At 36.5% G+C, this 22,473-nt stretch overlaps 1 protein-coding gene across 1 annotated transcript in view; it reads right to left on the minus strand.

Moving 5' to 3' along the window:
• The window catches only part of LOC148955284 (uncharacterized), a 171,410-nt gene that overhangs the window by 130,789 nt on the left and 18,148 nt on the right, over positions 1 to 22,473 (minus strand). Inside the window, exon 2 of the mRNA XM_089106911.1 lies at positions 11,378 to 11,500. Coding sequence (XP_088963037.1) covers positions 11,378 to 11,500 — 123 coding nt within the window. The remainder of the gene's footprint in view (positions 1 to 11,377; positions 11,501 to 22,473) is intronic.

Genomic DNA, 22,473 nt, shown 5'->3' on the forward strand with positions numbered 1-22,473 from the left:
ATTACTGGTATTTCCTTTCCACAACCAATAAAGGAAAATATGTCTTTAGATTGTGTTTGGCATTCTTCTTGAAATTTCCCTAAGGTTTAACCTTAATGCTCCATGCCTTTTTTATTTATAGGATCAAACATGCCCTCTTTTCTTGATAAAACACCTTGTTATGTTAACAATAGGCAACTTGCATAACTTATAGATCTTGCACCAGGGGCTAGGGGTTGTGAACCCTGGAGGCATAGTTATTTAAACTTTGATCTGTTTTAAATAAAATTGTCATCTCAAAATTATCGATCGGATGTATTTGGGGAAAAAGGAGGGTGGGGATGGAAGCCCTTCGATCACTTTTAACTCTTCAAAGCTGGACTGGGACTAATGATCTCCAATCGAATGAGCAGACACACACCCCATGAGAGTTGAGATGCTTTGGCATTAAAATGCACCCTTTGAGATTGTCTCTTCTCACTAGCTACAAAGCAGTGAGAATCCCATTGCAGAAGTTTAAGTATATTTTTAATTTTGTAATGTCCATTGCTTACAGATAGTGTTTGTTATTAGGAAACATACGGACATTTTTTGCGTGAGAGTTTTCTGAAGTGGGAGGGAGAGTTTTTGGAGGATTTTTCGTAAGAAGAATATTTTCACACCGAGGGAAGGGAGCAAGACTTACACATAAATTCCTTTTTTCCACTTTCCTTAGAACTTATCAGCTAAATTAAAAAATTACAGAACCCAAATAAAATATTCCAATTTGGAAAACCACATTTTTCGCGAGGGAGTGTTTTCCAGGCAAGGGTTTTCCATGGGAGAAGGGGTAGGGGAGGGTTTTTCCATAGGAGAGAGGGAGGATAACCGCACGGACCCCTGAAAGTGACGGGGCGAAGGGAACCCCCAGCGACAGACATAAAAAGGGAGAAATAAATCTGGCCTTAACAGTCGGTGACGTCCAATTTTCTTTGTTTTTGTGACAACAAAACAGAGTTTTTTTATTAATCATCTTGACAATCATTTATGTTATCATAGGGAGTGCAATAGCGCTGCCTAACTAAAGAACGATGTTGGCACAATGTATTGTTTATTGTTGTTTTTTTCTTGGTCTAAGACCAGGGCACTTCGTATCGAAGGAGTTGTCGTAGAAACTTCGAAAAGGGCTTATTCGATTGGAAGTTGGAGTGGTTAGTGCCCTTTCTAGTAGTCGAAAGTGATTGGAGGGCAACTAGCCCCCTCCCCTACGCCTATCATTCCCCCAAACACAACCAATCAAAATTTTGAGATAGCCATTTTGTTCAGCGTAGTTGATTACTAGATAGAAAATATGCTTTGAGGAGGTCACTCTCCCACAACCCTCAGGGCAAGGGTTTTAAGTTATGCCCTGGGGGCATATAAGAACGATGTTGGCACAATGTATTATTGGGGCACCATGGGGGCATATAAAGGTTATATCGAAAGCGTTGTCGTAGAAAAAAAGGATCATTCGATGGGAAATTCAAAGGGCTAGTGCCCTTTTTAATATTCAAAAGTGATTGGAGGGCAACTAACCCCCCATTTCAAGCCCACCTTTTCCACAAACACATTCAATCAAAATTTTAAGATAGCCATTTTGTTCAACGTAGTTGAAAGTTCTGAAAATTAGGTCTTTGAAGACCACAACCCCCCCCCCCCCACAGCCCTCAAAGCGAGGGTTGTAATTATGCCCTTGGGACATATAAGGTTTTTATAGAACGCGCTGTCGTAGAAACTTAAAAAAGGCCTCATTCGATTGGAACTTGAAATGGCTAGTGCCTTTTTTAATAGTCGAAAGTGATTGGGACGAAACTAATACTACTTCCAAGCCCACCATTTCCCCAGACTCATCAAATCAAAATTTTGAGATAGCATTTTTGTTCCACGCAGTTTAAAGTTCAGGAAATATACATTTGAGCAGGATACTCCCCCCCTGTGTTCATGGCAAGGGTTATAAGTTATGCCCTGGGGGCATATAACTTTTTATTGAAATCTTTGTCCTAGAAACTTGAAAAAGGGCTCATTCGATTGGAATTCAAAGGTCTAGTGCCCTTTTTAATAGTCGAAAGTGATTTGAGGGTAACTAACCTCCTCTCACGCCCACCGTTATCCCAAACACATCCAATCAAAATTTTTAGATAGCCAATTTTTTCAGCGTAGTTGATTTCCAGATAGAAATTATGGTTTTAAGGAGGATACTCCCCCACAGCCCTCAGGGCAAGGGTTGTAAGTTATGCCCTTGGGGCATATAAGGTTTTTATGTAAAGCGTTGTCGTAGAAAATTCAAAAAAGGCTCATTCGATTGGAAATTCAAAGGGCTAGTGCCCTTTTTAATATTCGAAAGTGATTTGAGGGCAACTAACCCCTCTTTCACCCCCGCCTTTTCCCCAAACACATCCAATCAAAATTTTAAGATAGCCATTTTGTTCAACGTAGTTGAAAGTTCTGGAAATTAGGTCCTTGGGAATGTCAACCCCCCACAGCCCTCAAAGCAAGGGTTGTAATTTATGCACTTTAGGCATATAAGGTTTCTAGAGAACGCGTTGTCGTAGAAACTTCAAAAAGGGCTGGTTCCATTGGAAATTGAAATGGCTAGTGCCCTTTTTAATAGTCTAAAGTGATTGGAAGGAAACTAACATCCCTTTTATGCCCACCATTTCCCTAAAATATCCAATCAAAATTTTGAGATAGCCATTTTTTTCAACGTAGTTTAAAGTTCAGGAAATTATACCTTTGATTCGAATACTCCCCCCACAATCTTGAGGGCAAGGGTTAAAAGTTATACCCAGGAGGAATATAAATTTTTATTGAAATCTTTACCGTAGAAACTTGAAGAAGGGCTCATTCGATTGTAAATTCAAAGGGCTAGTGCCCTTTTTAATAGTCTCGAAAGTGATTTGAGGGCAACTAACTCCCCTCTCTCGCTCAAGTTTTCCCCAAGCATATCCAATCAAAATTTTAGATATCCATTTTATTCAACATAATTGAAAGTTTTGGAAATTAGATCTTTAAGGAAAACAACGCCTCCACCCCCACAGCCCTCAGGGCAAGGGTCGTAAGTTATGCCCTGGAGGCATATAAGGTTTTTATAGACAACGATGTTGTAGAAACTTCAAAAGGGGTCATTCAATTGGAAATTGAAAGGGCTATTGCCCTTTTAATAGTCGAAAAAGATTGAGGGGCAACTAACCCCTTTCTAACGCCCACCATTTCCCCAGACACATCCAATCAAAATTTTGAGATATCCAATTTGTTCAACGTAGTCTAAAGTTCTGGAAATTAGGTCTTTCAGGATGATAACCCCATCAGAGCCCTCAGTGCAAGGGTTGTAAGTTATGCCCTGGGGGCATAAAAGGTTTAAATAGAAAGTTGTTGTACAAATTTCAAAAAAGGCTCATTTGATGAGCTCCCCCCCCCCATTTGCCTTTATGTTTAAAAACTAAATGTTGCCTTGAGATTAAATCAAAATGCACTGTGTTAATACTAATTCCCAATAAGGCATCTCAGGCGCTGTCGTAGAAACTTCAGAAAAGGGCTCATTTGATTTGAAATTCAAAGCTAGTGCCCTTTTTAATAGTCGAAAGTGAATAGTAATATTTTTTGTTGTTGTTGTTTTTTAGACCAGGGCCCTTCGTATCGAAAGATTCGTTGTAGGAACATTAAAAAGGGCTCAATTAATTGAAAATAGAAAGGGCTGAGGACCTTTTTAATAGTCGAAAGTGGTTGGAGGGCAACTAGTCCCCCTTCCACACCCACCCTCAAAATCTCCCATTATGTTTAAAAACTAAATGTTGCCTTAAGATTAAATAAAAATGCACTATGATAATGCTAATTACCAATATGGAATCTCAGCAGTATCCCAAGAACGACTGAGGGTATTATGTTCAAACTTTCGGGGCTACTTCTGCTCTTAAAATTTAACCAAATCAAAATAGCGTAAGTGTATCCAAGCTATCAAAGAAAGTAAACATATTTTTTTGCAAATGGTATCAAGTTTTCCGTTTCAGATCAACTAGAGGAGGTATGAAACTAAATTAAACATTACTATTTGTGTCCAGATTTTTAAAAGGTTGTATGTTGTTAAAAATTGCTGAAAATTTTCCTCCAGCATACAAATAGCAGGCAAAACTATAAATTGTTAAAAAACGAAAAGATTTAAAGTATTATTTTCTTTTTCCCTGAAAAGACTATGTCAATATAAAACAAACAGAAATTAATTAAAAAATTTTTTTTCACAAAATCAGTTTTTAAAGAAAAGTAAAGAACTCCATTAAAAAAAATGAGCAAAAATAAAATAAAATAATCTACCAAGCGTGAAACTACCACAAATCAGCATCGATAAATAAATGAAACCCAAAACGAACAGAAATTACAATGAATAGCCGAGTAAAACTCAAAACGAGCAGAAATTAACATATGATGGGCTCAAAACCCCTATGCCTTCCCAAGGCCAGAAAATAATTTGCAGTTTACTGAAAAATACAAATGAATGTGCATTGTCAGTTTAATATACATATACCAATATATAGTAATCAAAATGTTAATATTATTTGATTTATTAAAGCTATAAAAGTAAAAATATTTAAATTTTTTATGTTCCCATTTCCTTTAAATCTTTCTTTATTACGTCCTCCCACCGCAGACGAGGACGACCTGCTTTCCGTTTAGCCCTAGACGGTTGGTCGAAAAGAACAATCTTCGGCAATCTGTCATCCTTCATCCGCACAACGTGCCCTTGTCATCTGAACCTTTCTTTCATTATAGCCCTAGATAGCGGTATTGAACCATATTTTTCGTACAGCCTATTGTTTGAAATACGGTCAATCATCCGGGTACCCTTAACAATCCTTAAGCCATTTCTCTGGAATACATCTAGCAAATCTTCATCCGCTTTTCGAAGCGCCCATGTTTCAGAGCCATATTTGACTACTGTCATCACTGTAGCTTCTAATGTTCTAATCTTGGTTTGCTGACTTATCTTCCTATTCTTCCAAACTTTTTTTAATTGTGAAAAAACACCCTGAGCCTTGGCTATTCTAATTTTAACATCTTCACTGCTCCCACCATCCTTACTAATAATACTACCAAGGTAAGTGAAGCTGCCCACTTGATCAATCTTTTCATCACCCAACGTCACCTTTTCATCTTCACTTATTCCTAGCCTTAGTGACTTAGTCTTCTTAACATTAATTTTCAATCCTATTCTAGCACCCTGAACTCGCAAAACCTCTAAAAGTTAATACATTTTGCTCACACTTTCCACTAGGTTGCTTAAATCATCATCATAATCTAAGTCCAGGAGACTTTTTCATCCCCATTTGATTCCGTGGTCTCCCATTGCCTTTCCTGTGCTCCTTAATATGAAATCCATCAAAATAATCCATATAAAGGGAGATAGAACACAGCACTGCTTAACTCCTGATTTAATACAAAACCAGCTGCTGACCTCATTTCCTACCTTAATCACTTCAATGTATCTGTCTGGTATACCATACAAGGATAAAACCTTTGCTATAGCTCTTCTATCAACAGAATCAAACGCATGCTCATAATCTATAAAACTAAGGACCAAAGGTGTTTGACAACTCAGGCCCTTCTCAATTATTAACCTAAGAGTGAAAATTTGGTCGACGCATCCTCTACCTTTTTTAAAACCACACTGTTCTTCTCTTAAAACTTTGTCTACGGCATCTCTCAGTCTAAAAAGTATCATATTACTAAGTAATTTGCTACCTACAGAGACCAGACTAATGCCTCGATAAGTACCACACTCACTTTTTTCACCTTTCTTATAAAGTGGCTTAATTAAGGTTTTCCTAAAATCATTTGGCACTTTCCCTTTTCAAAAATCACATTCATAATCTTCAGTAACTTGTTTCTAACCTCAGAGCAACCATATTTGAGAAACTCGTTTACCAGCCTATCAGCACCTGGAGCTTTATTATTTTTTAATCCTTTTAGTACTGCCGTTAATTCTTCCTCACAAAACAAATCTTCCTTCACATCCAAGATATCACAAACTTTTTCATTTTCCTCTATATATTTACCTGCAACTCAATCTTGGCTTAGCAAATTCTCAAAATGTTCTGCCCATCTCTCTTTAATTCTTTCCTTATCGCTAATTGTGGCCCCATTCCCATTTATAACTAGGACAAGTCTGGACTGACCAATCCTTCTCAATTTATGGATATGCCAGTATAATATTTTACTGTTACGCCGTCTAGATGCATCTTCAAGATCCTTGGCAATTTTATTCATGGTCGCCATTTCATATCTCTTTAGTCCATATTTTAATGCTTTCTCCACTCTCTTCACATCCTTTTTGTTTTCATATGATCTATCACTCAGATAATTCTAGTACAAGTGCTTTCTCCTTTCTATTAAACATAAAGCTTTTTCACTAATATTCTTAGCTCCAGTCCTAGCTTTCTTCCCTACGACACCTTCAGCAACTTCACAAATTGTTTTTCTAAAATTATTCCAACCATCTTCCACATTATAAAATTTTAAACTCTCAAGTTTAGTATTCAACTGTTCCTAGAAACAGGTACTAAGTAGGTGCTAAGCCTACTTTTATAGTTTTTCTCTGGACTGTACCGTCCTTCTTCGCAATATCTATTCTTGCCAAAGCAGACGGGCATTGGTGCTTATCTCCATAATTACATACTATTGTAATATTATTTTTACAGTCTATATCTGTCTTTTTAATTAGGTCCATTCGTACAATACTTTGCTCACTCCCTGAGTCAATTACCATTTCGGTCAATTTTCCGTTTATTTTTCCTTCTATTTTATGTGATCTCACAAGCTCGTCAATATTTCCTTTATTATGAGGTATAGCCAGGGGCGTAGCTCCAGCATTATTATTGAGGGGGCAAACAAGTTCCACATCCAGAGAGTCAAGGGGCATGGGCTATATAATAGCTTCTTTTTCAATTTATAGGGGGGCAACTGCCCCCCTTGCCACCCCCAAACGACTCCACTGGCTATAGCCCATTTTGTTCTTTTATAGGTTACTTTCTCATCTTTATTATGACAATTTTTGGAAAAAGGCTTCGAGGAATCACGTTTTACCAGATTATCAACATTTCGAACTGGAGTATCAAGCATTTCGATTTTCGACAGGGTGGCTCAGTCTCCCATTTTGTTTTTTTGGGCCGGTTCACCTCCCCGCATAGTCAACGAAGTTGAATGTTTTTTCGTCTTAACATTTAATGGCTGGTAATTTTCATTTTCTCGCGATTGATTCTTAGCCAAATTAAATAAAAAAAACATTTTTTTTCAACTGAAAGTAAGGAGCGACATTAAAACTTAAAACGAACAGAAATTATTCCATATATTAAAGGGGCTGTCCCCTCCTCCATACCTCGCTCTTTACGCTAAAGTTGTTTATTGTTTTAAAAAATAAAGTTTCGTGACAGATTCAAACTTTGGCGTAAAGAGCGAGGTATTGAGGAGGGGAAAGCCCCGAAAAGGGCGAAGTATTTACTAGGGGGCAAAACCCCTCATATACGTAATAATTTCTGTTTGTTTGAAGTTTTAATGCTGCTCCTTACTTTCAGTTGAAAAAACTTGTTTTTTTTTTATTTAATTTCTGATCGTTTTTTAAATAATGTTGGGAAATCCGGCGGGTCCTTCATAGAAATGTCCCTTCCCCCTAGGAAACATCCTCCATGGAAAGATCCTCCCCCGTAACCCCCTCCTCCGACCACCCCCCAACAGAAAAAAATCTCTCCTGAAACGTCTTTATACTTCCCATTAACCAATACTATATGTAAACAATGGGAATAGTTCATAACTTCCAGCCCTTTCCACGGAAACTGTGGGGGATTAAGTCATCCTCAAGGGCATATTAATCAGATTTTCGACTATTCTGAACAAAATGGATATGTCAAAATTTTAATTGAGTGACTTTGAGAAAATATGAGCGTTGGAGGGGGCCAAGTTGCCCTCCAATTTTTTGGTTACTTAAAAAGAGCAATAGAACTTTTAATTTCCGTTCAGATGAGCCCTCTTACGATATTCTAGGACTACTGGATCGATACGATCACCCCTGGGAAAAAAACAACAAAAACAAACAAACAAATAAACACGCATCCGTGAAATTTTTTCTGACAAAAAAAATACAAAATTCCATATTTTTGCAAATAGAAGCTTCAAACTTCTGCAGAGGGGTTTTCTGATACTCTGAATCCGATGGTGTGATTTTCATTAAAGTTCTATGACTTTTTGGGGGTGTTTCCCCCTATTTTCGAAAATAAGGCAAATTTTCTCAGGCGCGTAACTTTTGATGGATGAAAACTAAACTTAATGAAACTTATATATTTGAAATCAGCATAAAAAATTGATTCTATTGATTTATCTATGTGTATCAAAATTCCGGTTTTTAGAATTTCCGTTACTATTGAGCCGGGTCGCTCCTTACTTACAGTTCGTTACCACGAACTGTTTGATTGTTATGACTGTTCGATAGCCTATTAGTTAGTTGTGATAAAATCTCACTTTCTGGAATTCCCCAGCGGGCTTCTATTAGGCCATTCATGGTTCTTTTAAACTCTTGGCAATCTCTCTCTTTCTTCGCTCTAGCTATTTCATCATTTTCCTCTTTTCGTTCTCTGGCTTTTCTATCAGCCTTAATATTAGCCTTTCTAAGGGTTTCTCTTGTTCTTTCTAACTCCTCTTTATCTCTTTTAATTTCATCTATTTCGGCCTGTATTTTTTCCATGTATTCACGGTGCTCTCTTTTGGCCTTCTTTCCTTTGTTTCCTTTCTTTCTATTTTTCTTTTCTATCTTTCTCTTCTTCTTTTCTATCTTCCTCCTCTTTTTGCTCTCTGGCTTTTCTTTCAGCCTCTATACGTTCTTGTCTTTCCTCCTCTATTTTCTCTTATACTATATTATGTAACGTGGAGGTGTATACTTTTTGTGCTCTAGAGTTTTTTTCATTTAGTAAAAGATTCTTTCCAATAGCTTCCAATTGTACTTTGTTCAAATTTGTATTTACCTCTTCATAGGCTTGTGTCTCTTCTTCCGTACCTCCTCATGCTCTTCGTAAGCGATATCTTCTTCTCACGTAGTGGGGCGAGTCAAATTTAATTCAGTTTCTAGATCCCGAATACGCTCTTCAGGTTTACCGATATATTTTCTATATAGCTTATTTTCCCTTAGCAAACGCAATTCTTGAAAAATTAGTCACCGATGTTCTTCAACTCTTTCAACAAACTCCTCATAACTTAGTATTTTTTCTGCAATTGGCTTTTGCAAAAGCTATCCAACTCATCTGAAATGCCGCATTATATTGAGTAGCTAATTTTGTAAAAAATTCTTTATCACTATCTTTCCTACGATCCTGTGTAGAAATTTGTCATTATTCAATATATTTGAGCGAGGGCCTGTGTCCGAACTTCTACTCCATAAATAATCTGGTATCTTACAGTCCATATTTTTTCGTTTTGTATCTGTGAACCACAGTTTATAGAATTATCCAGTAAGTTTATCGCAGATCATTTCTGGTCTTCATTCTCGGTACGAACAAACAGCTCCTCCCACTTCTTTCTGCATTAGCGGGTTAGTCTGTTTCCGTCAATCAATGGGAAATGGTCACAAAATGCATTATTCGTAATAGCGGGTTTCCACTTGTTTCGTGTCCAAGAGAAATCTGACTTGTCTACTCGTGAAAAGATCTAATGCCGCTTATGTTTCTATCTGCAAAAACGTTCTCTGGAGCACTCGCACCTTGGTCCGGGTTTTTATAATGGGTGAGATAGGGTATGATCATACTGCTAATTCTATAAACTGTGCTGTGAACGGACCCCCCTGTCGATATAATAAATAACGATATGTCTCGGAAACTCTTTCCCTACCCTGTCTAGGTTCCTGGAAAAATAGTCTACACGGCTAAAGAAAATAGCTTACTTGTATCCATCCAAAAGCGCACAAAACATATCAACTTCTCAATACCGACTCTCTAAACAGACTAAAAAATAATATTTGAACACTTAAAGAATATTGGCACTTGGGGTGTGGCTCAGTGTGACGTGCTCCAATCCTTTGCTTCAAGTCCCTCAAATGAATTTGCCCTACGCACATTTTAAGAATCAATGGATTGATATCTAACAAGCCCACGTTGTGACTCATACCAAATTAAAATTCAGTCAACTTATTTTCTCTTGTAAATTGGTTGCCTTGACGACGAGAGTTAAAAAATTATCTTAAGGGCTAGGCGCACGTAGCTGATTTCGGGAACCGATTTCATTAAGGGTGTATTCCACGTCGAGTGATTATAATTAATGATGCTAAGAGGCGGGGCTTAGTAACGTTTTTCGGTGATTAATCATCATTAATTACGATTAATTTGCGATTAATTTACGATTAATTACATGCCTAAAGCTCTAAAGCCCTTGTACATTCCTTGTCTAGAACGTAATTAATCGGTTCTCCCAAAATCGGTTCCCGAAATCAGCTACGTGTGCCTAGCCCTTTATAAGCAAATGTAATTACAAAAAAAGGAAACGGGTCATTTATCCGAAAAGAAAAAGAACGAGGGGTGGAACCCCAACAAGTGGAAAGAGATTTTATAACATCATTCTATGATATTATCACACAGTAGGTATCCGTAGGTTCTTGTCGAAAGGCAGAAAGAAAAAAAAAAGAAAAAGAAGACGCGGAAAAAAGAAAGGAAATAAATGATTCTACTTCTACAAATGCAAAAGAAAAGAAAAGAAGAAAAGAACAGAAGAAAAATGAAGGGAAAAAGAAAAGTAAGATGATACCATCCATTCTGCTTCCCAAGTCAAGCGAGGCTATTCACAAGGTTCGAAACCCCGAGTTATCACCTAAGCGAAGCGAGACCGATAAAAAAAGACTCGAAGTTAAATCTGTGAGATTTTTCTCCTCTAAAATGGTCTGAAATTTTTCAGTTTATTAAATTTCCCCCGGTCCCGGGATTAATTGCAGATAATTTCAAGTTTCTAGCTTAAACCATTTAACTACAGTTTCAGCCAAAAGATTAACACGCAAACATTCACTTGATTACATTCCAACTCGGGTCAAAATTGTGCCTCCTTTATTTTCTCTAAACTATCATCGACTCCCGATTTCAGCTTATCAGCAATATAAAAATTTAAAAGGTAAGGTAAGAACATCGCGCTAAGGTGACTGTTATGACACAAGGTACGTATGTTGCAGGTGGCACAAAATAATATGAGCAGACAATTGACGGTTTCAGGGAGAAAAATGCGTTATTTCTTGGGGCATCCAGGGCTCTTTACGGGCGATTAATATCTATTTTGTATTTGGATCAATGTCTAGAATTTATCTTCTTCTTTTTTGTTTCCATTACTTCCTCGTGAGGGTGATGTAAAAACTATTTTTAGCACTTACCCTCGCAATTTCTTCCGTTTGATTTTAGCTTGAACCCATGTTCGCACCTGCATGTATAGGTACCATGTAGATTGCAACATTTGTGTTCACATCCACCATTATTAACACTGCATTCGTTGATATCTAAAAAAAGAAAAAGTAATCGTAATATTATTCGGGAATTGAGTTCTTAATCTTTTCATTCCCTTTTGTTTTGAAGCAAGAGATGAGTCTCCAATATCATGGTCTTACCAGATACAGAGTTTAAGAGAGAACATTCTACGGGGTTTATGAAACATTCCACGGCCCCTGAGGTAAGGGCTGTAAGTTATGCAGGCTGTCCATTGCTAGAATATACTTTTCTTTTTTTATTAAGAAAAGAGGGCCTGTTTATCCTAGATCTCCATAAAAGTTTAAAGTATTAAGGTAAAACTTTGAGAAAATGTTGAGAGGGATACCAAACACAATCAAAACAAACTATATGCTTTCTGGTTGTAACAAGGAAAAACCAGCAATATATAAGGAATGACTGATGGTATTAGCTTGAAACTTCGAATTTGTGTTGATTGTATTCATAGGGAAATCGGAGGGCAACCAGCCCCCCCCTCTTTCCTAGCCCCTTTTAGGTACCCTTTCTCCTCTATTATGATCTAAATTTGTAATTGTCGTTTCGTCCAATTTAGTCAAAAGGTCTAAAGGCTATATATCCAGGGATACTAGGCCCCTCACAGCCCTGGGGCTAGGATTGTAAGTTAAGCAATTTGCCCTTTATTCAAATGCAGGATTTATTATTGGAAAAAGGGCCAGTGATTGATTCTGGGTGTATCCGAAAAGATTAAAAGTACTTACGTGAAACTTTGGAGAATGGTGAGGGGTATTTTATGCTAAGTCAAAAGGCACTATGTGTATCCAGTTTATCAAAAGGAAGGATATGCAATGTTTTAAGAACGGTTGAGGATATTAAGTTGAAACTTTCAGGAAATGTTAGAGGGATGTTTTAAAGTGGTTGGAGAGCTGCCAGCCCTCTCTCATGCCCTTTTTAGCTAACCTCCCACGAAACTGATTAGATGAAAATTTTAAAATAGGCATCTTTTCCAAAATAGGCTAAAGCTAAAACAATGATCTGTATCGGGATGACACAACCCCTCCACCCTCAAGAAGGATGCCAAGCACTATAAAATACACTGTTTGTGGGATGGATATCAGAAGGGCGTATCATAAATATCTAAGGAGCAGCTGAGGGCAATAAGTTAAAAATTTCAGATTATATTACAGAGCTATCAGAGGGTAACCAGCCCCCTTGCCCCTATTTAGATACCCCTCCATTCAACACTGATAAAAATCGTTTAAAATCTTTTTTATTCAAAATTGTCAAAAGTTCGAGTAACTATGCCTCTGGGGATGCGATACCCCCTAAAGCCCCTGGGGTGAGGATTACAAGTTATGCCATTAGCCCTTTCTTAAATTTATTTAAAATTTTCAGGAATTATTCTAGCTTCAGCTGACAAATCAGATTTTTTTTTCTACATGCTTTTTTTAATGGTAAAAATTATATTTTTATTTTCGTATGCAGGAAGATAATAATATCATTTGCTACTACAGAGCTACAGAAAAATGCAGTTTTTCGTATGTAGAAACATATATGGTTATAATAAAACTATGACGACATTTATTATCTAATAGGCTATATGAAAATGAAGTTCTTTGCAAAAATACTGATTTTATTTAAATATTTTTTGTTCATTGCAAAACAAGTAGATATGACAAATTCTTGATGTAATAACATAAGCCACTACAGTGTTATAGAAAAACGCAGTTTTTCGTAAGAAAATGATTTTGTTTTAAAAATTATTTTTTTACAAAAGGTTTTTAACCATATCCACTTCCTTTAAAATAAGCAATTAAACAACTCTCTACGATGTTTCAGTGCCAAGCTGTCTGAGAAGAAAAAAAATGCCATATATGCAGAATATCGTGGTTGTAGTCACTTTTCTTGATTTTCAAGCCAATATATTTCCCTTGTTGTTCAAAGAACGGTAAGTTTCCTATAGGAGCTTGGACTAGGCGATTCTAATAGTGTACTTCTTGTTTTGTTCTGGCTCTTTTTTTAGGAGTTATGGGTTATTATATTTCTTAGTAGTGGACATGATCGTCTCATACTAGGTTGCTAGCTGCCGCTACAACCCGGATGCAGGATTAATCGGAGGCAACACTAAAGCATAGTCTATAGTAGAGAGCCATGAGGGGTCAGTGCATTAATATTTATTCATTTTTCCCCAGAGGCACTTCAAATAGAAGGTATGGGTTGCATGCACTTCAGAGGGGGCTCATTTGATTGGAATTCGAAAGCTCTAGTACCCATTTTCAAGAGTTCAAAGTTATTGTAGGTCAACCGGCGCCCTTCCCATGCCCTGTTCCCCCAAATGTATCCGACCAAATTTGAGACGGCTATTTTGTTCAAAATAGTTCCAAAGCCAAACTACTATAACTCCGGGGTTTTCAAAACCCCCCACTGCCCCCGGGCCAAGTTGCTCATTTTTAAAATTTAAGGTTTTATAATGGGAAAAAAGGGCATGTTTGATCCTCTATCTCCAGAATTTGTTAAAAAAACTTGTTTTTTTTGTACTTAATGCCAATAAAATGTAAGTAAATCTATCAATTTGCAAAATCGTATTTGTATTCACCAGCTTGTCACTTATTTTTTCCATTATTAATAAATTGAAACTCTGATAATTATATCAATAAGCCAGATATTATCTTACATCAGATTTATGTTAGGCTTTATCCTATGAAAGTTTTTAAGCAAACCTATATTTCTTACTCTATTTGAACAAATAATTAGGTATTCTATATAACTGTAAAATTACCTGCAACAAGCTTTAGAAAACCTTCCTACTAAATACTTTGATCAAAATCTGTAGTTCAACCTCAAATTTTTTCACACAAGGATTTTATTTATTCTTTATTACTTCAAAATTAGCTTCAAGGAGTTAAAAAAACTTTATGCGATTAAGAATTCGAAGTAAAACTATGAAGTATTACCTTTTGTTTTCAATGAACGACGGTTAATTATTCTAAATGACTACAAAAGTAGCTGTAGATGTCTTATCATGTAAATTTTTTCAAGTTTAACTGTCATTATAATTTTTTTTTTCAAAAAACAAAGTGTATTAATTCTATATATATGCAAAATTAACTGCAAAAACTTCAAAAAACCTTGATTCTGTTAAATTTTCAAAGCAAAACTGTAGCTCGTTCTCTTTTGACAAAAAAGATAAAGTTTTCTTCTTTCATATTGCTCCAAAGTCAACTCTAAAAACCTTTAGAAAAAATTATGATTCTATAAATTTGTCAAATTCAAATTGTTTTTAATATCTTTATTTAACAAATAAAGTTTATTTGTCCTATGTCAACTAAAAAATGAGGTAATAAGAAAATGCAGAGTGTCTTTTGATTTGCCTTCCTACTTCGGCGTGCAGGGAATAGTCCAAGAAAACTTTCATGTAAACTTTTCTAATTGTCACATTTTCTAATTGTCTGGTCACCCCGTTCTCTTAAAAACAAAATCTTGTATGTTCTTACCTCTCCCCTCCCAGCACTACAAAAAGTTCCAGAAAAAAACTCCAAAGTAATTTTCAAGCTATGGGTGCTGGTGTGCTGTTTTGATTAATAGGACAGTGTAAGGTTTTCCATCATCCTTTCATGGATATTACATGTATACTCGCGATTATTTATTACCGTGAAAGCAATTAAATAATCTTTCAAACTAACTGTCATTATCTTGATGTCATTTATATTTATTATCATGAACATACTTTTAGTATAGAAAAAGCATTTTAAAATATTCAGACCAGGTTATTTGCAGAAAAATTCCTTAAAATTGTTTTCAAACTAACATTTCATTATTGAGACTAATTTAAATAATAGTTACCACTCCAGAATCAGATATAAATGGCAATTGTTTCTCACTTGCCATTTTTTAGTTCTTTGTTAATTTTAGGTTATGCCGGGCCCGGGTTCGTCCTCTACTAGATTGTAGCTACTACTGCATTCATAACCCCGAGCAATACCAAATGAGCCACAAATTATTGATGATACAGCCATGCAAGCTGCCTGGCCTCTGCCAGGAATCCCTATTGCTACCCTTGTCAATTCTTAATAAAATTCAGATTGCAAATTCTATTCCTTGTGCTAATTCTTGCAAACTTTAGTCCGACTTCGAATCACTGCACTGCCTTTGCATCTTTTTTTCTTTCTTTTTTTAAGGGGATGTGGTTCTCTATTGCTAGATTTCATGGATATTATATGTATATTAGCAATTATTTATTACCGTGAAAGCAATTAAATGCTCTTTCAAACTAACTGTCATTATCTTGATGTCATTGATATTTATTATCAGGAACATACTTTCGGTATACAAAAGCATTTGAAAATATTCAGACCAGGCTATTTACAGAAAAATTCATTAAGACTGTTTTCAAACTAAAACTTTACTATTGAGACTGTCTTGTCGGTGAATAGTAGTGGTGCCACTCTGCTTTCAAGGGGAGCCCACTACCTGCGAATCCCGATCCGGACACTTTTTTTTTAATTTGTAACATAGGGAAATTAACATAGGAAAAATAGCAAGGATCTCATTAACATCCATAGAATAATTAACATTAAATTTTCAAACGCATCCCTAGAGAAATTAACATAAGGAAATTAACATATGTTTGATGGTTATTATTGTTATGTTATGTTTGATGGTTATGTTGATGTTATGTTATGTTGTTATGTTATGTTGATGTTGTTTCATGGTTATGTTGTGTTGATGTTATGTTATGTTGGTTTTGTTATGTTAATGTTGTTTGATGGTTATTGTTGTTATGTTATGTTGATGTTGTTACATGGTTATGTTATGTTATGTTGCTTATTTTATATTAATGTTGTTTGATGGTTATAGTTGTTATGTTATGCTGATGTCGCTTCATGGTTATTTTGATGTTATGTTATGTTGCTATGTTATGTTGATGTTGTTTCATGGTTATTGTTGTTATGTTAAGTTATGTTATGTTGGTTAAGTTATGTTATTTGATGGTTATGTTATGTTATTTGATGGTTATGTTATGCTGATGTTGTTTCATGGTTATTTTGATGTTATGTTATGTTGATGTTGTTTCATGGTTGTGTTGTTTTGATGTTCCTTTGTTTTGTTGATGTTTGTTATGTTTGCAGGGCATAATTGAAATAAATTATGTTACTAAGATAGGCTCTCTAGCGCATGTCATGTTTCTAGATACACCCCCAAATGGATGAACTCCCCCTTTCCCTCTTTCTAGGCAAAATTATGTCTAGACACGTTCCCAGGTGGCAGAAATCCCCTACGATGTTTTTTCAGACACACCTCCAGCTAGCAAAACTCCCCTGCGATGCTTTTCTAGACAATATTCTCATGTGGTTGAAATCCACTGCGATGTTTTTCCAGACACATCTCCCAGCTGGCAAAACTCCCCCACGTTGCTACTAGACAAATTCCCATGTGGTTGAAATCCCCTACGATGTTTTTTCCAGACAAACCCCCAGCAAGCAAAACTCCCCTGCGTTGTTACTAGACAAAATTCCCAGGTGGCTGAAATACCCAGCAAAGCTTTTCTATTAAAAGCCAAATAGAACTTCCCCCCACCAAAATATCCTACATATAGATATGTTAAAGACATTTTCTTATCAGTTTCTTTTAAGCAATTGAAGACACAACAAGCACTTTAACAAATGGATAATACCTATAAGAAAGTAAGTGCCTTTCTCTCTGTAGTTACCCCCCCCCCCCCCAAAAAAAAAAAAACGAAAAACTTTTATACTTTGCTTGGTTTAATATATACTCTTTTTTACACTGTGTAACCCCTCCTCCCTCCCCCACTATTCATTACCATTTAATTCTTTTGAAAAAGAAATTATTCTTTTCGCTAGTAGCTTTTGTTTTTCTGCAATCTTCCACTCTCATGTCTAGACTCTAGAGACGCTTGTTTAAACCTTAGCATTCACCAAATCTATCGTGCACGCTGTGTCTAAATTAACAAGAACATATGTGTGAATTTATGCAGAACCCTCTGGAAAGAGGTGTCTGGTAAACAAGGAAGGGTTCTTGTCAAACTTATGGCATCGCATAATTCTAGACGGTCAGAAAAAGGGACGAATTGACTACAAAATTTTTGCATTTTTGAAGTATTTAGGCCTTGAAATTGCGTGTAAGGAGAGAGGATAGAAAAATAAAAACATTTATTTATATTCTAGACAAAAATCTAGTTTTTAAGCTGTTTATTGCATCTAAAAGGTAAAAAACAATATGTATCTCCCCCCATCAATAGGATCATATGCATGTCTTGGCTACAGATAAATTATTCTCTAGCATTTTTTCCTTTAATGTTCGGTTTATTTTCCATTTTTTAAAATCCTGTGTATAAAGAAACGATCGCTTATTATTTCCAAGCCTATTTGTATGCTTTCTTAAAAAAAAGGAGTGACTTATTTATAAGGTGGGAGGGGGGGGGCAAAAACGTAACTATGGCTTCCAAGTTTTACCTTCCCGGAAAGGAGAGGGCTGTATATTTTGAGATCTAGATTATTTGATAACTATTTTATGCTTTCTTGAAAAGGAGTGGACTTATTTCAGACAATGTTTAGATATTTATAGCTTCTGTTTTTCTTCTCTAGAAGGGAGGATACTAATTTCTTTTCTTCTGTAACAGGGAGTCATTATTTTATACTTAATTTTCTATTCTTTTCAGAATTTCCCGGCCCTCACTCCTCCCAACAAACGTGCCAGAGTGGGCGAGGCAACCCCAGTAAGGCCGTCAGTTGTCCAGTATGGTTGCTGGCCAAGGCCCTCCAGAGAAGTGATACCTGCCCAAGTCCTATCCGCGCAGGCTCCAACGTTGCCTGCCAAAGCCCCATCCGCGTAGGCTCCAATGCAGCCTGGTAGAAAATTGAAAAGAGAGTGGGTGGTTGCTCACAGGATGGTGAACCCCAGTGCTCCAATCCCCAAAGCCAGTGACATCGCTGCCGCATCCGCACCACCCACTGACATTGCTGGCCCGGTGGCACCAGATTGTGACGTCACCACCCCGTCCATTCTCCGACATGCACTCCCAGGACCCTCCAGAACTCCGGTGCAGCAAGAATTTGGAGATGTATACTTTTTTACCTCTAATTTCGACCTGGTTATAGAAATATCTAACTATTTTTTAACTTTTTTAGGGTTTTATTTTCGCCATTTTTCAACACAGTAAAAGCTTGTCAGTGATATTAAAAGACATTTTTCGCTATTTTTTCAACTTAATAATAGTATTTTTCACTAATTTTTAGTTTACTGTTAGAGAGCATTTCATCTCGCCACTTCAAGCTAATATTGCTATTTTTCGCTAGAATATTATAGTAAGACTCTTAAATAAGAGTGTTTTTCAACTTTTTTAGCCCTATTTCTTTTCTCTATTTTCCTACCTTATATTTCCTGCCTAATAAAGACATTTTTCACACTTCTTTCAGTCCTTGAAGGGGTTTTTATTCTTTTACTCTTTAGTTTTCCCCTTGTTTTAAAGACTCAGAAATATGACTGTTTTTTTCAACTTTTTTAGGCCTTTCTTTTCACTATTTTTTCATCATAATAAAAGCTTGTCAGAGATATTAAAAGACATTTTTCGCTATTTTTTCAGCCTAATAATAATATTTTTCACAAATTTCTAGTTTACTGTTAGAGGGCCTTTCATCTTGCTATTTCATGCTAATAATGCTATTTTTCGCTAGAATATTATAGTTTCCCCCAATTCATTGTTTTAAAGACTCTTAAATAAGAGTTTTTTTCAACTTTTTTAGCCCTATTTCTTTTCTCTATTTTCCTACCTTATATTACCTGCCTAGCAAAGACATTTTTCACACCTATTTTAGCCCTTGAAGGGGTTTTTATTTATTTTTTTTTTACATTTAGTTTTCCCCTTGTTTTAAAGACTCAGAAATAAGACTGTTTTTCCAAGTCTTTTGGGTTTCTCTTTTTCCTATATTTCATCATAATAAAAGCTTGTCAGAGACCTTAAAGAGCACTTTAGCCCACTATAGACATTTTCCCCATTTCCGGGCTTTTGATGTTTTTTTTAAGCTAATAAGACCCTACTCACTAGCTTTTGGAACTCATTTGTGTACCCCTTTTAGCTTCATTCATAACTAAATTTGTGTTGTTTTTCCTGTCTACTTCGTTAGAATTGTAAAGTTTCCCCCGTAGTTTCAAAAGACTTAGAAATAAGGCTGTTTTTAAGCTTTTAAGCACCTACTCGTTAGTTTTGGAGGTCATCTGTGTTCACCCTGTTAGCTTCATTCATACTTATTTCTCTAGACTAGCCAACTTTTGTGTCTTTTCTCGATACTTTTGTCTTTTTTTCAGGCTCAATAACCCCCCTCCCCCCGAGTTTCAAGTGACTTAGAAATAAGGCTGTTTTCAGCTTTTAAGCGCATACTCACTGGTTTTTGGAGTCATCTCTGCCTTCCTATAATTAGACTCTTTTAGGACAATTTTTCACAATGTCAGCTTTTTTTATTCATTTAAGAGCGTACTCTTTTGTTTTACCTGTTTGCTTTTTTGCTTTTTTTTTCACGCAGTCGGAATACTGAAGTTCCAGGTTACATGTCCCTCTTTGTTTAAAAGAGATAATGACATTTACTAACCTTTTCTAGCCTTATCGACTCTTTTATCTGCTAGCTTTTGGGAGGATCATTCGCTTAGAAGGTTTCGGGGTTCCTAATAAAGGAGAAAATGAGGACATTCATTTTATAGCCAATTTTTTCAGGCCGTAATTGAGCAACTGTTAATGCAATATATTGAAGGACCAGCACCCCAGAGGAAGCCTCTGACGATTTGATGGCATGGGCCGAGAATCTTTTCGACATAATCCCCGCTTCGGTAAGTTTTCCATGTCTTTTTTAAATTCAAAAGGGTATAGCAGTAGTTGGGGCAAACCTTTCAATGCTTCATAATACATACAAAAGGTGCTATATTGAAGGGGCATTCTATTTATATCAGTAGTGAGGACACAGGACACCTTTGCATTCCAATGAGTAGTGGAGTGGTTACAGTTCAAGAGGGCATGGTGCCCCATCATAATGCAATGATATATTCCAATGAGTTGTGGGGTGGTTACAGTTCCAAGAGGGTATACTATTCATAACCTTTCTCTCTTTTTCATAGGGCAATAGCTTCCAGTGAGCTAACATGCTCTTTTATTTTTTTTGTTTCACACAGCGTCATCTCAAGAGAACAAATTATCGTCACCATCGCAATTTCGCGATAATGTACAGGAAAGTGAACACGAGGGGGGTTCAAGTGCAGGGGTGAGTCTGGCTAGTGACTTCTTCAACATTGATTTAGACAGTTTTTTGAGAAATCTCGGCCTCAGCAATGAATTTTTGGACAATTTATTACATCAGTTACCAGCTATTGAGGTCGAGAGGATGCTAGAAGCGCCCGCCACTCAGAGTGACATGGGACAAAGTGGAGCTGGCTCGCCTCCAGTGTTACCATAGTTGTATTTAGCAGATACCGCTTTGTACAATATTCATGTATATAGGCCGATTTTTGTGACCCGTTCAATTCCCTGTCATGTCGTACTATTCAAACTGACTTCATAGAAACCGCACACCTCTACGTCAGCATGATTCGGGCAATTCTCGAAAAAGATTTACGGGAGGCGGGAGGGCGGGATTCTTTAAAAGCATCCATCATGTTTAAACTTACTTTTTTTAATGCCAGTTTGGATGTTTTGCATGATCACCATATTCAAAAGAGAATGCGGACGCTACACCCAGACCTGCATAATTTTGAGGGTGAGTTTTCGGAGTGGGTGGGTGAAAATTGTAATAGGACGCAAAGGTATAATAAAAATAGGCGTGGGTTATCAGTTTTATTTATAGAAAAATTTGAATTAAATATTGCTAAATTTAAAAGGGAACTTGCATTAAGGGGTGGGAGAGGGAAGAAAAACTTTGAAAAATATAATAGTAATTTAAAAGCTACTAGGGGTGTACAACCTTTTCGTTTTTACACAGGCTTAGAGTGTTTCAAGTATTCCGTCCTTGTAGCGGGTCATAAAGCGTTGAAGGATGATGCCACTAAGACACACTTAGACGATTGGGCAGTGGGAAAGAGGATTCTGATTTTCCAAAAGTAGATTTTAATTGTTTAAGGGGAAAGTATCCAGTAACGCTTAAGAAGATTGATATTTTTGAAAAGGCTAATGAACACTTAAAAGTTGGGGTAACAGTTTTAAAGTTTGATGAAGAATTTGAAGAGGGGGAACTTTGTGATAAAAGAGGGGTAATTTATTCTGTAAGGGCACCGTCTATTGACTCTGTGAAACACTGGATATGTTTTCTGTACGAGCATGCCAAAGATCCTGAATCAATTGGACATTTCTTTCCTATTCCTAATATTAACAGGGTTTTAAGTGAAGGTAAAAATTTTAATCAAGGGAAGACTTGTCACACCTGCCCAATGTGTCTATCTTGCTTTTATACTGAGTTAAAATTATATAATCATTTGAGACACTGCAAGCTTCATGGGTACCAGTCTGTGGAAACGGTAAGGGGACAATGCTACCTTGCGGTTCAAAAGCTTTCAGAATATACTGTTTCAGAGCAACAAGGTATCATTGGACATTAAGACTGGTCTCATAGATGTGTCACATCTGGCAAATTCGAATCATGTGAAAAAACATGAAGTCATTGAGATCTTTTTTGCGCACGCACGGAGAGATTCAAGTAATACCAAGCAATTGGTAGATTTTTGTGAGACATTGCGTGGAAAAGGTTTTGTTGGCACAGCTATGGTTGCTCTCATTAAAACAGCAAATGAGGAAATTTCACGGCTGCGTCATACACTCTATCCAATGAATCTGTCACCAGAGGACGAGTTGGCTCTTAAAAATCAAGACATTTGTTGGGTTTGTAAGAAAAAATTTAATGAGGGGGATGCGAAAACCCGGGACCATGGTCATTTATACAAAGAAATTTCATCAAGGGGAAGTAACTTTCGGGGGATTGCGCATAAATCGTGTAATTTAAATGTTAGGCAACAATACTTTTTACCGATTTAC

The sequence above is a fragment of the Artemia sp. Qi Xiang Cuo genome, chromosome 2, assembly GCF_049724085.1.
Source record: "Artemia sp. Qi Xiang Cuo chromosome 2, ASM4972408v1, whole genome shotgun sequence".
NCBI classification, from domain to species: domain Eukaryota; kingdom Metazoa; phylum Arthropoda; class Branchiopoda; order Anostraca; family Artemiidae; genus Artemia; species Artemia sp. Qi Xiang Cuo.